We start from the raw sequence: 15,891 nt of genomic DNA, 5'->3' as shown, positions 1-15,891 counted from the left end.
GGTTGCTCGTCAGGTTTTTCGCGACCGGGATCCGGTTCTTCACGGAGTGAAGTCGACGCGACGGAAAGCGTAACAAAGCAAGTTTCTCGGTGCTACGCGCTCAAAGAGGAACTCTCACGAGACACTAACTAACGTTGCGGCGAGATACGTACTCGAATTCGCTCGAGGATCAAACGTTAATCTCGCGGAACTTTCCAAAATCCGAGGTGGCACAATGGCAATCTTCGTATCTCTAATGAAAAATCCAACCTTTCCTTTTCTATCGCTATCTTAAAAAGCGCGTATTTCGAATTTCTAGCGTCGGTATCCTGCGTTACGCTTTGTAAGTGTTTTTCAGGTTCGTTTGGTGAACCCGCGCGACCAATCGATAGATCTTGGCAACGTTCCCGCTCGCAAGAGCGTCGTAAGGAAGATTCCGGTGATAAACGAAGGTTTGGCACCGCTTGATCTGAGATTCGGGATCATGAAGTATCTAAATGGCTTCGACGAGTACCGCGAAGGTCAGAGATATTGTGACCCGTCGGATGACGACAGGGAAATGGCTCAGGCATCCATTGTAGAGATCAAGCGTTCCTGGACTGTGGATCAAAGGTTTGCAACCGGTGAACCGAAACTTTTGGACGTTCTGAAGATCGAACCATCGTCGAGCGTAGTTTTGAAGCCGAATAAGAGGGTCAACGTGTTGGTCACTTTTAAATCTCCGTCGAGGATGAGATTGTTCGACGTTAAAGTGGCCTTTCAATCGTCTTCCATGATCCTGCCATTGTTTTCGGTGCGTGGAAGTTGCGTAGGAGCAGAGTTTCGATTAAATAGGAACCATATTCCTTTTGGTACTGTAGTTCAGGGTTGTACGGAAGAGTCTAAGGTGATATTAATGAACACCGGAGATTTGGGTTCCAGGTTTGTCGATAACTGATTTCGTTTTACTATTTAATTACCTCTGAAGTAGTTGAATTTACTTTTACAAGGATATATATTATCATTGAGCACGTAGAAGAATTCATTTTTCTCGGAAATTTACTTCGAAGAAACTACTTAACAATTTCACTTTCTTTCTTTGCCATAACGTTTGTTAAAACAAGCAAAAGAATGTTAGTAAAAATGAAACAAACTATCATTTGATTGTTTCACTTACTTATCTATGCTGTGTGTTTTACCAAAATCTCTAGCAAAAATTTCAAACCAGAGATCGTATATATCGATAACGATTATTTCAATTTTTCTTTGAAACTTAAATTTGTTAAAGCTTGATAAATACAATTAAAGAGTGACACGAAGAATAGTAAAGTTAAACAAGCACCACGTGTCCCTAAATTTGTATTAATATTTCTGAAACACCCAGTATAAAACGAGGTTAAAGTTACGTTGTTAATAGGAAAACTAATTTAGATTCAAGTGGAACACATCGAAATTACCGAAAGATTTCCAAATTACTCCTATGTCCGGTTACTGCTCGGCCGGTATGGATGTCAGTTTCACGGTGAAGTTCCAACCCCCTGAGCAGCGTAACTTAATTGAGGGTGAGGTGAGTTCACGACCTCATTTCCCGTCACGGCGTACAAATATGTCAAACAATCTCTTAATGAGATTCTCTGCACGCGTGTCCCGCCACTCCACCACGTCCTCGACGTCGCGTCGGTTTAACTTTCGAGATTACACGAGCTAAAAATTGTCCGCTGACGTCGAAGTAATTGGGGCTTCGACCACTGATTATTTTTAACAGTCTACTTACAATCTTTAATCTATCCTCGTAACGAGATTAACGCCGAATTATGATTTTCGATAAGATACAGGTATATTGCCTAATTTTGTTTTACTACTTTTTCTTACTACTTTCGATATCTTTATTGCAGGCAGTAATGGAGATTGAGAAGTACGAATCTTTGAGGGTTAAAATTAGCGGAGCGTGCTGCAAACTACCTGATCCGATCGAAACGATCGCGTTCGAGTGTTTGGTACGAGGAAAGCAAACTCGATCCGTGGTTATAACGAACGATTCGACCCATACCTGGAAGTTGAAGGTTGAAGTAACCGGAGATTACTTCTCCGTCGACGAAACGTTGCAAGTTCCTTCGCAACAATTTGCTCCTTGTATTGTCACATATTCACCCCTGGTCATGAACTCTGAAAACACTTTGCATATGGTAGAAAGTCAACCGATATAAATCAAAGTTCAAAATGGAAATTTATATGCGAAGCTGTTTCTCTCTTCTTTTTATTCGTGCAGGGAACGCTGGTGCTGAAATCCCAAGACGAAAACTTATATTTGTTATATTTTCTTCGTGGCAGAAGCTTGCCACCTCGAGTTACGGAGGAGATAAGCCGTCAATTCCCCGCGAAAACGAGGTATACCGAACTGTTGCCTGTTCACAACTGGTTAAATACGCAACAGCGATTCCAATGTAAGATCGAATTGTTAAGAAACGATAACACGCAATCACAGGTTCGATTTTTATAGCGTTGATATCGTGTGCTCTGTTTTAAAGTTCTTCGAATATAAACCTCTTACCGTTCTTCGTTCTTCGTGAACAGATTCCTCTATATAGCTTCGTAGGTAACGAAAGAATCGACGTTCCACCGAACAGTCAGCGAGATTACCGAGCAGTGTTTTATTGCTACGAGAAATGGAACTTTTATTTCAAAGTACGTAACATCTTTAATAGAACGTAAAAATAGAGATGTATCCTTCTCTCGACACTCGATGTTTATTTTTGCTCGATGCAGGTAACGTTCACCAACGTGGAGAAAGAATATCAATTCTACGAGATGGAGTACGAAGTAACAGAACCGGAAGTGATCGAATCGATCAAGTTGGCAACCCCTGCCCGATCCCAGATTTGTTACGCTTTGAAACTGGAGAATCCCCTGGAACGTGAAACGATCAAATTTACAGCAGAGTGTCTTCATCCATTTGTCACTGTTACCAAAGTGTCAAAGATCGTGCAACCACTATCGCACGTGTGTAATCCTCGTTAATCTACCGTCGTTTTATTCTTCTTCCTTTGAATACTTGGAACGTTGAAATGTGGAAAATTGCAGGAGTATATTACTATAATATATCATCCAACGATGCCATTCATCACCGACGTTGTCATGTTAAATGTTGACTCCGAAAAGCTGGGCCGATTTCCATACGAATTGCGATTGAAGGCCAGTCCTGCTCCTCCAGAGAAAACCACGCGTGTCAATGCGGCTTTGGGAAGCAATTACGCGTTTTCGCTTCCTGTGAAAAATTTCACTCGCGATAATGCCATATTTTTGATACACGTGCGTGATATTATAGCAATCTAATACGTTGGAAAATACAATCTATCTAGCCTCACGTGCTTCTTTCTTTATTACTTTTTAGGTAGATAGTGAGTGTTTCGCGTGTCCGAAAAATATTCAAGTGAATGAACTAAGCGAGGGTATAATCGACGTAATTTATGAGCCGTACGATGTTGAAAATGCCACTGCTACGTTGATAGCATCTTCAGACACTGCCGGAGAATTTATGTAAAAGCATAATTCGTACTGATATTCTTTTTCACACGCATGATTCTTCGCTTTAAATGTTAATAGAAGTGAAAGGGGTAATTCGATATTTAATGTAACGATTAACAGCTACTTTGTTTTTAAGCTTCCCTTTGATCGGTTCTTGCTCCTTGCCAAAGCCTATGGGTCCTTACGTGATCGCTCGAAGCTCTCCAGCTTTTATATCTTTCAAAAATGTCTTCAGAGAAGCAAAGACCTTTGATTTTATCGTCGATGTTGCCGAAATCTTCACAGTGGACACTGCGTCAACCACGTTAGATTCTAAACAGGTGATTTTTAATTAAAATCGTCTCGGACCTTTAATCCGAAAGCTAATTAGAATTTTCAATCTAATCTAACAAATTAGAATCTAACAAATTAGAATTTTATCTTATCCTTTCTATTTTCATACCTGTTTCAATATTTAAATTTTATCTCTTTTATTTAAAATAATACATTTTACCAGAGTATCGACGTTAAAGTGGGTATCCGGAAAGATGAGCTAGAAGAAGAGGACTTTAAAGAAGAAAAGTATCCCGTTACCGGAAAGCTAACGGCATATTGCACTGATCATGCTTTTTCTCATATAAATTGGGTGTATTACTTAAGAGCAGTTTTTGAATGAAATACAAACGAATGTTTCACTTTTGTACTACCGTTTATGCAAATTCTATTTTTAAATTGACGCGAAAGAAATAGTCGTGTGGTATTTAATGACGCCTTATAGTATGACGCAAGGATTAAAGCATCGTAAACCGGGTCACAGTCCTAAAGGAGCTATAAGTTCGAGAATTATTTACAATTAAATAGATTCAAACATTCTAATGTTTCTAACTTTTAAAAAAATATTTTACGCTTTACGCGTTTTGATTCTTATCTCATACTCTAATACAAAAATATTATTTTCACGAATGGAATATTCGGAAAATATTAATAAAAAGTATATGCACGTTAAAGTCGACTACACGCCACAATATTTAATAAATAAAACAAACTGCTACTATAAATAACCACAGCCAAAATTTTTCATGATTCACTGAAATAGACCTCTTCATAAATATTCTTTAAACAAATTTAACGATAATTTCATTATAAAATTTTCAAATTATCGTACATTTCTTTCGCTTGTCCCGCAAATTTCCCAATGCCCTCCTTTGTCCGCCAACAACGAATGCTCACAAAAAGAAAAGAATGCTTATGCAAATCGGCTATCTCGTTCGATCTCCATGTGGGAACAGCCTAACGCGTGCGTGATCGTCACGTAAGCATGGCATTGGCGCATTGGGTTTTTCTTGGCAGCCATCGAATTTCGTCGCGCGTGTAACACGATTCGCTCAGCGAGTGAGTCATCAAGGCGAAGCGAGTGAATGAAATGTTTCGCGGTCTGGTTTCGTAAGAATGCGAGTTCCGTATCAGCAACGCGTGCTCGTTTCGCTTGATTCTCGGGGCACTTGACCCAAAGAACTTGATTTCTACGCAACAAATCGCTTCTCTATCGTCGTCGAGAATTTCCTGCTCGAATTTTGATATCGTATGAAACTCATCGAACGTTCACACGGCCTCATGCATATATTCAGATAAATATCCTTGCGCGTTTGCCTTTGGCGTTCCTTGTAGTCCCGATATCGAGTTCTGGAACAGATCTATACGAAGTCCTCCTAAGTTCTGGCCGAAGGACGCAGACTGAAGAGAAGATCGATAGGTTTGTCCATAAATTCTTGCGGCTTTTGCAAAATAAATGTAAAAAATTCAACTTTCTTCACAATTACTCAACAGTTTCGGCGATTATTAATTTTTGTTATGGCAGTTTCGTTGTAGCATTTTATCGGATGGCAATATTCAACCGTCAACGTAAAATTATATATTTTAATAAAATAAATATTATTTAAATAGAAATTGGTGTATAACAAGTGGTTTTAATTAGATTTAAATTCGAAATAGAAATCGCACGAAATTATGGATCAATCCTACAAAATGTATAGTATTTGAAGAAGATGAAAGGTACAGCAAGTTATAGTATAAAATATAGCAAAATGTTCACAAATCGTAGGTGTGATAGTTAAATCGTAAACATGGAAATCGAAATATTTTTTATATATTTGCCCAGCGTGATTCAGAGAATGGGATTTCCAGCTTGAATCTAATTAGAAGTCCCCTCACGAGATTCTGGAATTTCTAACTAGTGGTTCAAGGTGTATGATCGGAACAATGTTTGTAGCGAACTGTTTATTAAATCACGCTGCTTCCGGTACGTGTCCGTCTCGAGTCGTCATTAACATGACGTAGGTGGAAACCTCGGAATGTTCAATGAAAAATCATACGGCTGTATTAGAATCCGTGCAAATATTTCGAGAAATCTACTTGTCATCATATATTTTTGTAAACAATGTAACTTACTAATCACAATTTTTCCTATTATAGTTGTTGCAGTTGTGTCGTAAATGCGCAATATAAACGCAAAGCTATTCGACTTATCGTCCCGCTTAATTTTTAACTTTGCATGAATGTTAAATAACAGGATCGCTTTCTTCATCTACAGATAGATAAAGATCTCATTGCAGACAAATCGTTGAATTTATAATGAAAGATTCTCCAGCAACCAAACTAAAGGTACGATTGTTCTTTCAGAGAAATAAATCACTGGAAAAAGTATTTCGTATCTCTATATTTTCTCGTTGAACGTCGATAGATTTAACTGCAGATAATAATACGATAGGCGTTGATGTTCATTGTTAGGAAAGAATAATTTATCGCGCAAAGATAATCTGCCTTTTGTTTTTTTTTTTTTTTCAGGCTCCAGCATGAAAATTATTGTTTTCACATTTCCTTTAACACAAGGAATCTGGCTGTGGCGTTAATCTTTCTCCTGAAAATCGAGCTACACAGAGATAATGTATATCAACGGTGTATCTTCGAGGGACATCTCGTTTAAATTACGGACGGTTATCCCGAAGGTTTATCTTACGCCCTTCATTTATAATATCAACCGGTTTTTATTCCTAATTTGCATAATCGCAGAGACACGTTTGTGTCTTCTTACTCCTTTTACAATCGCTATTTCTGTTCCTTCCAAGTATCGAGACGATTTCAAAGATTTAAAATTATCATCTGTTAGCTTTAAAATTCTCTATACCAATGCTTGGAATTCAAAGCAAACGACGACATTGATATTTTTTTTTTTGTTTTTTTCTTTTTTTTTTTTTTGAAGACGAATCGGTCGTTAAGTGGATATGATCAATGTTCTTTTTTTTTTAATTCTCCATAAATATTCGTACAATATACCCAATGGGTTAGCAGTCGTTGAACCTGACCTTGGAGATACCAGTTTCTAGAGCCTCAAATAGAAATTGTAAAACTACTCGGAAAGCTAGAATCGAGAACAATATATAAAACGATCATAAATGTGTCGATCTACCGACGATTAAATTGAAAAATTATGTATTAGAGGCTCGCATAAGATGATGATAAATTCTTGTTCAGAAGAGAACAGAAACCTTTGCGAAAGAGTTCGAATGTCGCAAGCGTAACTCTGACTTTCTTTCGCAAAAGGATCTCTACGTAGAATAGCTGTAGTCGACGTGTATCCTTGTCTTTAAAACTAGTGCTTACGTCAATGGCATTTCGAGTCCCAGAAAGAAAGAGAGGGACAAAAACTAGTTGCCAGAAAAAAAGAAAAAACGACCAACAATTCAGAAAATACCGGACACTAAACATTTTTAATTCATTTCAGAGAAATACGTATCGGTAATTTTTCTTTGGTAACTTCACGCGACTAATCCCTTGACCTAATATCGGAATTCATTGGGTCACGATTGGAGGAGACCTCGAGATTACTGTCGCGTCCGACAAACAACAGAGAATGGAAATATTACTAATCTATGGAAATTCGTTTGTATCACTGGATTTCCCCTTCTAATTTTATGGCGTTTCTTATTTTAACATCGACTTTTATCCATATTTTAACATCGATCGTCATAAATCTTTTTATCTGATATTTGCATACGAGAATATTTACACACGATGAGAAGAAGATTTCACGTACACATATATTATTTTCAAATATTTTCTCAGCGCCTCTCGCGAAGAGATACCGCTATCAGAATTTTCCTGTATGCTAATGTCATTACGTCAACCATCATTTACGCGCGCGTCGTTTATCGATCATAAAATTCCAATTATCTAATACCGATAAATATAAAGACAAATAAATAAGTCCCGCGCGGCATCCAACAACATTCCACTGATATTTCCAACTAACTTTCCAAGTTTTCAAGTTCCATTCTCAGAAACATCAATCCATTTCTTGATGATAATTCTGAAAATCTGACTTCTACGGTAGCTCGTGTCAGATAAACGTTGCTAATGAGATTTCTTTATAAGACACCTTCGATACCGGATCTTTATAAGATCGCGTATCCTTCTTTCTCAAATTCTTCCAACATTTTACTATCTTCTCCTACGCACTGTGTCTTACTCATAGTTATTAATTGCTTCGTTAATACATCGATGGAATTGTCGAGGTTCTTAACTGCAGATTATTAAGTAATGTTTTTCCACCGGTGTCCATAATTTTTTTTTGTCATATTTGTCACCCGTTATATAACAATATTATAATGTCAGACAATCTTCAAGTTTATACTTATCGTCCACAAATAAACAGTACAATCACTCGTAGTACATTGAGATGTGATTCTCTGCTGTATATGGGCTTGGAATACCATGACATTTATAATCAACTTTGGAAACGATCAATCGACTAATTTATTTTTCGAGAAATGTTTCCTTGCAAGGCTTATTTTTAATTATAATTAGCCACGGAATATTTTACAGAATACAAAACTTATTCGCATATATTTATTTACATATTCACAGTCTGAAATTATTATTCAAGGTATCGTGCTAAAATTTTCAAGTGCCCCACAATATTTTCAATATTTATGAATTAATCTCTAATATCTGTCTCAGAAACAATGCTTTTTACCTCGTCTTTTTGCCTCCTGATCCTGACCTCCCCTCTATCAAAATATGCTCTTTTCTAAATAATTTAGTGATCAATGGTGATACGTTTCTGCATCTTGGAAATCACCAGGATTTCCCCTTGTGCTTTCTTTGGTTCGGATAACACCAGGTAATTCGACAAATTTCCAACTTTCGTTCATTCGGAAAACCGAATTGAGAGTTATAAAGTAAAGAGAAAAAATACCCAAGCATGGAAAAACGAGAAACAGTTCGACGAAGCGGTTTAACCTTGACAGTGTCAGCCGCTGTTAGCCAGTGAAAGTTTTGTCGTTTGACTATAAAATTATTATCGGTCGGTGCTTCCCTGCTATTGATTCCTAGAACATCAGGATCGTTTTCGGAAAGTCTATGGACATTATCGAAGACGTTTCCAGTTGAAAGTATCAGTCCGTATGGGGGAAAGGAATAGAATGCAGGAGACCAATGAGCAACAGTGACTGACGATCAATTATTGACCAACGTAAAATCCACCGATGCTTCGTATATAAGTTGTTGTCTCGTTCAACAGCTTCAGTCGTTCTTGACTCTTCGGCCACGGCGATTATCGATTCGAAGCAGCGGTAACGGCGAGCAAGATTAAGTTGGTGGATTCGTGTATCTTCTTCACTGAGTGCGAGAAACATGCGATCTCTTAAGTGTTTTGTGCCGGTGCTGGTACTCTTATACCTAGGCAGCTCGTCCGCGAGACCTGGTGAGTTTTTCTCTTATTTAGAACTCGAGTATTTCCGGATAAGTGTCGAGGGTGGTAAAGAGGCGACGCAGAAATTAACAATGGGAAAAGTATTTTAAGAAACGAATAGAAGGACGCTAATTATTTTCGATGCAATTATTTTCACCCTTCGAGTCTTCTAACTTTATTTGCAGTTTCTTTTTTCTCGGAATTTCGAAAAAAAACTTTGTTAATATCTCATTTAATTACTATGTCTAATTATTAAAATATCTTCCACAGATCATTTTTTTTTTAAACACAAACATCGATCTTGCTTTACAGGTGTGCTGCTAGATAAGCTAAAGAGGCACAAAGAAACTCTGTTAGATCCACTGGGTCTGTTTCACAAGGATACTAAATCTTCGAGCCATTCGTTGGGCAGCACTCACCAATTGGATTTAGGACCACTTTCAATTTCGCGCACTGTAGCCATCTCTTCGGCAACGGCCCAAGGCAATGGTGTTGCTAACTCCGCTGCCAACGCGAATTCTCAGGCCCTCGGGGGAGCCTCTGCGAATGCCGACGCCAGTGCAACTGCTAACGCTCAAGGTATTTAATACAAGAGAATATTCAAACGGAATATCTGACTGATCGAGAATGTTCAATATGAAAATAATCTGCGAAAGTGCGCAGATAGATCTAAATACGAAGCACGTTCTTTAACGTGCTTATCGAACATCTTCTCGTGAACGTTTCGTAATCGGAGAATTTTCTTATGTCAGAGTAAACAAGAAGCAAATCACTGTTTTCTGTTACGTTGCGTCAAGCATTTTCTTCGATCGCGTAAAAAGCGTTGAATTTTCTTTGAACATAGGTTACATCGGTTCTCCAGATTATAATTCTAACATCGCTGGCAACTACTACGTTCCAACAGAATATCAAGAATACGGTAGTTCCGGTTTTCAACCGATTACGAACGCGAATCACGGCAGTAATTCTGGCGCGAACGCCGTTGCGAGCGCCGGTGCAAATGCTAATGCGAACTTTAATACAAACGGAGGTGTAAACTCGAACGCGAACGCCAACGCGAATTCGAATGCCAATGCCGTCTCTAATAGCGATGCATCAGCGACCAGCTATTATTCCCCTCAATACGCTCCAATCGATACGGCTGCCAACACGAATGCGAATGCTAAAAGTACTTGGAATAACGGCCGGGGAGCACTCAGTGGATATTACACCCCTGGAAGTTTTCAAACTAATGCAGGCGCGATTGCGAGTGCAGATGCAAAGGCAAATTCTATTAGCGGAACAAGACCTCCTGGCGGTTACTATTCTCCTGGAGGTCTTCAGAGCAACGCTGGTGCAATTGCAGATGCAAATGCGAAATCAAATTATATCGACGGTACAGGATCATCGAAGGGTTACTATTCTCCAGAAACTACCCAGAACAATGCAGGTGTAAATGCCAATTCGAAATCGAACCGAGGCAGAGAATCACCGGTTGGTTACTATCCTGCAGGAAATGTTCAAAGCAACGTGGCCGCTGGTAGTGAAGCTCTCGTCATTCCTCAAAGACAACCTCCTGAAATATTAATCGGTTCTCCATACCGTTTCGAGGAATATAATCGAGGGATTCACGTACTTCCTCCAATCTATGCGCCTCCTGCAAATCCTCCTCCGATGTATCATCGTCATCATCATCATCATCATCAGCGTCCCCAAGTGATCGTCCATCCGATGCCTCCAGTTCGGCAGCCTCCACAGATTTCTCATCGACCTCCCAACAATGGGGAGACGTTGCTTCCAGTGGTAATTATGGAGGAACCGGTATACGGTAGACCGATGTATCCGCGGCCTGGTTCCGATCCTGGTCCAGAACCTGAAACCGTCGTGATCGTACTCGAGGAGTCGCCACAGCATGGCCAAGGTGAGCTCGTTCGGACGGAAGTTGGATGGTGTACAGTTGACTTACAACTGATGTGGCGTGCATGCGGTTAAAGAACACACAGTTTCACGTTGAAGAGGAGTGTCGATTGTAATCACTTCGTGTCGCACTGTTGATTTAACTGACTGTAGTTCCGCTGAGAGTGATAGATGAGCGATGTGTAAATTGACACGATAATGCACTGCACTGATGCACTGCACTGACGCACCTGTACTTTATTCTGGAGTTGAAGAGAGTTTCTTCTTTGTATATACTTCAGATCGATAAGTACTAACGTAAAGTTTGTCTGAATTGTTATTAATCAACAGAAAGCTGATGTTTCGTTTCTTTTGTGTCTTACTATGATTAACATCTAACATAAGGATTTATTGCAGCCTGGGATGATTGTGAATTTAAAATTTGTATTAATTTCATTACTTCTCAGTGTTTTCTGTTTTATACTGATAGGTGATATACACCTATATATCACTTCTATTATGTAGCACGTACTGTAAATTACCCTCGTGATGAAAGATCAATTAATTTTTTAGCCTTCCTTTTTACTTATTGTTGTCTTTTTCCAGCAGGAGGATTTGGAAAGAATAACTACATCCAACCAACCGGCTTCCAACCCGAATATCCGACCGGCTATGGAGGATCTAACGCCAACGCAAACGCTAATGCCGTTGCGAACGCTAATGCCGTTGCAAACGCAAACGCTAATGGTTTTGCAAACGCAAACGCTAATGCAAAAGCGATCGCCAGTGCTGGTACTGGCCTCAACGGCGGTTACCTTGGATCTTCAGGCCCTGCTCAAGGATCGGGATACTATCCAGGAAGTGCTCCAACCACTTCTATCGGGGCGAACAATCCTTTCTTAAGTGGATCTTCTCAAGGAAACGCCAACGCAGCGGCTAATGCTAATGCAGGCGCCGTTGCCAATGGAAACGCATATCCGGTAGCATCAGCGCCAGCTCAAGGTGGAAGCTATTATCCAAACAATGCACAAAAACCCATTGGAGCGTACAATCCATTCCTGACAAGTGGTCAAGGTCAAGGGCTTGCAAATGCAGGCGCCAATGCTAACGCAAACGCCGGTGCAAACGCCGGTGCAAACGCCGGTGCAAACGCTGCAGCAAATGCTGGCACAGTTGGAGGATCTCAAGGACAATTCGGTGCACAAAATCCCTTCCTTAACTCTGGAGTTAAGGAAGCTGGAGGTACCCATGAACTTGGACATTATGTATCTGTAGCAGGCCCAGCAGGTGGTAACAGTGGAGCAACAACTGGAAATATACAGGGAATTAAAGGTACCCTTGCACCATATCCTAGTCAGGGCAGTGCACCAGGAGGCTACGGACCGACTACAGGGTCAGGAGCGAATGCTGGGGCCCTTGCTAATGCCAATGCTGGCGCAAACGCAGCTGGAATCGGTGGAGCATACGGTCAACCGATTAAAGAGGCTCCTATAGTCATCCCTGCCAGTCCACAAATAAATTATGAAACTGTACCAAGTGGATCGGGCAGTGCATTTGGAAATTCTGGATCAGGCAGTGGTAACTACGGTATTCCTACGAAGGATGCTCCTATCTATGGACCCTCTGCACCAACTTACGGTCCTGGATCCAGTGGAATAAGCAAAGCTGACGCTGGAGCTAATGCTGGTGCTGGTGCATCAGGCAATGTAAATGGTGGTTATGGTACTCCAAACCAAGGTGCCCCTATTTATGGAACTCCTGGATCTGCTTTTGGTAATGGTGCTGGAAACGCCGGAGCAAATGCTGGAGCGAACGCAGGAGCCCTTGGATCTGGAAGTGGAATCGGTGGTTATGGTGCTCCAAGCAAAGGTGCTCCTATTTATGAAACGCCTGGATCTGCCTTTGGTAATGGCGCTGCTGGAAACGCCGGAGCAAATGCTGGAGCGAACGCAGGAGCCCTTGGATCTGGAAGTGGAATCGGTGGTTATGGTGCTCCAAGCAAAAGTGCTCCTATTTATGAAACGCCTGGATCTGCCTTTGGTAATGGCGCTGCTGGAAACGCCGGAGCAAATGCTGGAGCGAATGCAGGAGCAAATGCTGGAGCTAACGCAGGGGCACTTGGATCAGGAAGTGGAATCGGTGGTTCCGGTGCTCCAAGCAAAGGTGCTCCTATCTATGGAACGTCTGGATCCGGCTTTGGTAATGGCGCTGCTGGAACCGCTGGTGCAAATGCCGGAGCAAGTGCTAAAGCTGACGCTATAGCAAATGCTGGAAGTACTGGATCAAGTGGACTCGGCGACTTTGGAAGCCCAACCAAAGGCGCTGGAAGTGGATTTGGTGGATCTGGAGCCGGTGGATTTGGAGGAGCTTCCGCTAGTGCCAGTGCAAAGGCTGAGGCTTCCGCCACTGCTGGAGGTGCTGGTGGCTATGGCGATTCAGGGGCTCACGGAGGTATGGACATTTAGTGAAATTTTTCTCATTGTCTTTCATGTCTCATTGTCTTCATAAAATTTCAACTGCAATCGATATTTCTCTTAACATTTATCCTTATTTTCATTTTTAATCGAAGAGCATTTCAATTATAACGTTGATAAGAAATCAATTACAATTCACACCTAGAAACATGCTCACCTTTATTTTCCAAGGAACAAGAAACTTCCACAACTTCTTCCTCTCACTTTCTCTGCTTACATGCTCCTTAATTCATTCGTTATTTGCTGTTGCTTTCATAGACGTGTCCGCCAGTGCCGAAGCGACCGCATCATCTATGGTCAAGGCAATCGAATCAGGCTTGGTCCTAATTAAATGATTACGTCTCCCTTCTTCAGGCTCAAACGCTGTTTCCAGCGCGAACTCGAACTCGTTCGCCAATGGAGGTTCCGCCAACAGCAGCTCGTCCGCCAAGTCGACCGCTTTTGGAAGCGGAAATGGAGGAGCTAGTGCAAATGCACAAGCGTCGAGCAAAGCTTCGTCGGGATCCGGCGGCAGTTCCGCCTCTAGCTCCGCTTCCGCCAACGTAGACACGCGCAGCATGCTCATCTTCAGCAACTAATCGTCCAAACGTCCGAATCAACTCGTTAATTAAATGGTACTGCTTGCTCAAGCTATTTAGCCATGAAGAAATTGGATGCCATGACCCGTGTCATCACTCTGAAGGTTTTAGGATACTCTTCTGATTCGTAAACATGCGATTAATAATAGCTTGTAGGACCTGAAACACGCCAATAAGTCGAGAGTTAAAGATACAACGAACAAAGACGATATTCGACGCGTCGAACGTCGATACACCGCGATTAAAATCGCAAGATCGTACTATTGTAAGCGAGATTGAACAGAAATTGTAATTGTTTTGCATTTTGTTCGTGGTGTGTTATGCAACGAGTTTTATTGCGTTTCGATTTTAGCGGTGAATCGGGACGAATAGAGTTCCATCGGTGTTCGTCGAGTTGAACGTTTAAAAACCAAATTTATTGTCATTTGTGATACCGTTCTTGCCAATACACGAAGCATAGAGAGCGTACTCTGTTTCATCGAACTCTCGATATCCTTCCCGTTAACGATAATATCGGATATTACGCTTGTGTTCATTGATTTGATCATCCTATCGAACTGTAATATCACCTGGTTTAGAAACTTTTCAGAGTGTCTTCCTCCTATCCTTTTTTAATCTTCTCGTATATGTGGATAATACTCTAATTGTACTCTATTTATCAATATACGATTAGCTTCCTTTTAACGTTATAATAGGTATCTAAAGCAGATAGAACGTTATCTCTGCGAAAATATATGTCATTAAATATACTATACGTTGGTGTTATTTTTGTGTCGTGAGAAACTATTTTAATTGTAAGTCGTGGTTGCCTGTAAGCACAGCTAGCGTTTTGTCTGTCTGTATTTGTACGTATGCGATATTGACACGAATATCAAATTTACGTTGTAGCGTTCTAAACATGACTATTAATAATAAAAGACAATTTTTATATTAATTTATATGCAAGACGAATGACAATATGATTTCCTATGAATTCTAACGAACAAAATCATTTATCGTTTATTCGAATATATAACATGAAATATGAAATATATTGAATATTCGATAAAATACACATAGGTCGTGAGCATCGACTAATATCTTTTGTTTGTTTCTTCTTCCTATGATCGACGAGTTTCTAGGCAACTACAAAGTTTCTCAATTTTTAAATCTGCACGCCATAGAATAACAAATAATAAACAGAATTTTCTATACATTTCTACAAATGGGTTTCTGTAATTCGGATTTGAATTCGAATTCTTTAACTCGTATTTCAACTTTTTACCTTTAATTCAAATTCTGAATTTTACATTTAAATTTGTATTCGAATGCCTTAACACAAATCTTTTACTTTAAATTGAAATTTTATTCAAAGTGCCTCGATGCCAAATTTTTTATATTTAAATGTATATTTTATACTGCATAAGAAATTTAGAAGAAGCGGACGAATGAAACTGTATAAAAACGTTGAAACAACAAAATAAGGAATATAATGATACATCGGAATATACACTTGTCTCTTCTTGTTGGTATCCGTACATGCAAATCTTGTAATTTATACGTAATTACTGACAATCGCTTTTGTATCGGGTATCATTTATTTTTGCGTCTTCGCAAAATTCCCATTTATTATTATGTGTTATCACACAGTTGCAAACGTCAATTCTACGTCTTTGCTTCATTCTGTTATGCAATATGCCATTGCTTTATAAGTTATGAGAATTTAATAGATAATACGACTCTTTTTTTATCGATCGACATCTTTCCGATAAAC

General features: G+C 39.9%; 2 protein-coding genes across 4 annotated transcripts; both read left to right on the top strand.

Annotated features, from left to right (window-relative positions):
- The first annotated feature begins 19 nt into the window (after nucleotides 1-19).
- Nucleotides 20-4,344, top strand: LOC139987244 (hydrocephalus-inducing protein homolog). The gene is made up of 10 exons (XM_072003265.1): nucleotides 20-900; nucleotides 1,390-1,525; nucleotides 1,854-2,144; nucleotides 2,228-2,443; nucleotides 2,533-2,643; nucleotides 2,725-2,958; nucleotides 3,040-3,267; nucleotides 3,350-3,495; nucleotides 3,620-3,803; nucleotides 3,980-4,344. Exons 1-10 carry the CDS (start codon nucleotides 464-466, stop codon nucleotides 4,136-4,138), a joined length of 2,142 nt encoding a protein of 713 aa, XP_071859366.1. The 5' UTR covers nucleotides 20-463; the 3' UTR covers nucleotides 4,139-4,344.
- Nucleotides 4,345-9,030: 4,686 nt separating this feature from the next.
- On the top strand, nucleotides 9,031-15,076 carry LOC139987781 (uncharacterized). 3 transcript variants are annotated; one of them, XM_072004417.1, is made up of 5 exons: nucleotides 9,031-9,223; nucleotides 9,524-9,790; nucleotides 10,056-11,111; nucleotides 11,693-13,537; nucleotides 13,819-13,957. In XM_072004417.1, exons 1-5 carry the CDS (start codon nucleotides 9,154-9,156, stop codon nucleotides 13,893-13,895), a joined length of 3,315 nt encoding a protein of 1,104 aa, XP_071860518.1. In that variant the 5' UTR covers nucleotides 9,031-9,153; the 3' UTR covers nucleotides 13,896-13,957. The 3 variants fall into 3 exon arrangements, with proteins under 3 accessions (XP_071860518.1, XP_071860517.1, XP_071860516.1); XM_072004416.1 differs by having other exon boundaries at nucleotides 9,033-9,223; nucleotides 11,696-13,537; nucleotides 13,915-15,076; XM_072004415.1 differs by having other exon boundaries at nucleotides 9,033-9,223; nucleotides 13,915-15,076.
- Nucleotides 15,077-15,891: the final 815 nt, after the last annotated feature.

This window comes from Bombus fervidus, chromosome 5 (assembly GCF_041682495.2).
Source record: "Bombus fervidus isolate BK054 chromosome 5, iyBomFerv1, whole genome shotgun sequence".
NCBI lineage: Eukaryota > Metazoa > Arthropoda > Insecta > Hymenoptera > Apidae > Bombus > Bombus fervidus.
This window is presented reverse-complemented; position numbering and strand designations above follow the sequence as displayed.

Bases quoted from the DNA above. Each gene is read 5' to 3' on its own strand.
- LOC139987244 (XM_072003265.1), top strand. From the start codon at position 464: ATGAAGTATCTAAATGGCTTCGACGAGTACCGCGAAGGTCAGAGATAT. The intron at 2,145-2,227 runs GTAGAAAGTCAA...TTATTCGTGCAG, and splicing joins CTGAAAACACTTTGCATATG to GGAACGCTGGTGCTGAAATC. The intron at 3,496-3,619 runs GTAAAAGCATAA...TTTGTTTTTAAG, and splicing joins GACACTGCCGGAGAATTTAT to CTTCCCTTTGATCGGTTCTT.
- LOC139987781 (XM_072004415.1), top strand. From the start codon at position 9,154: ATGCGATCTCTTAAGTGTTTTGTGCCGGTGCTGGTACTCTTATACCTA. The intron at 9,791-10,055 runs GTATTTAATACA...CTTTGAACATAG, and splicing joins TGCAACTGCTAACGCTCAAG to GTTACATCGGTTCTCCAGAT. The intron at 13,538-13,914 runs GTATGGACATTT...TCCCTTCTTCAG, and splicing joins CGATTCAGGGGCTCACGGAG to GCTCAAACGCTGTTTCCAGC.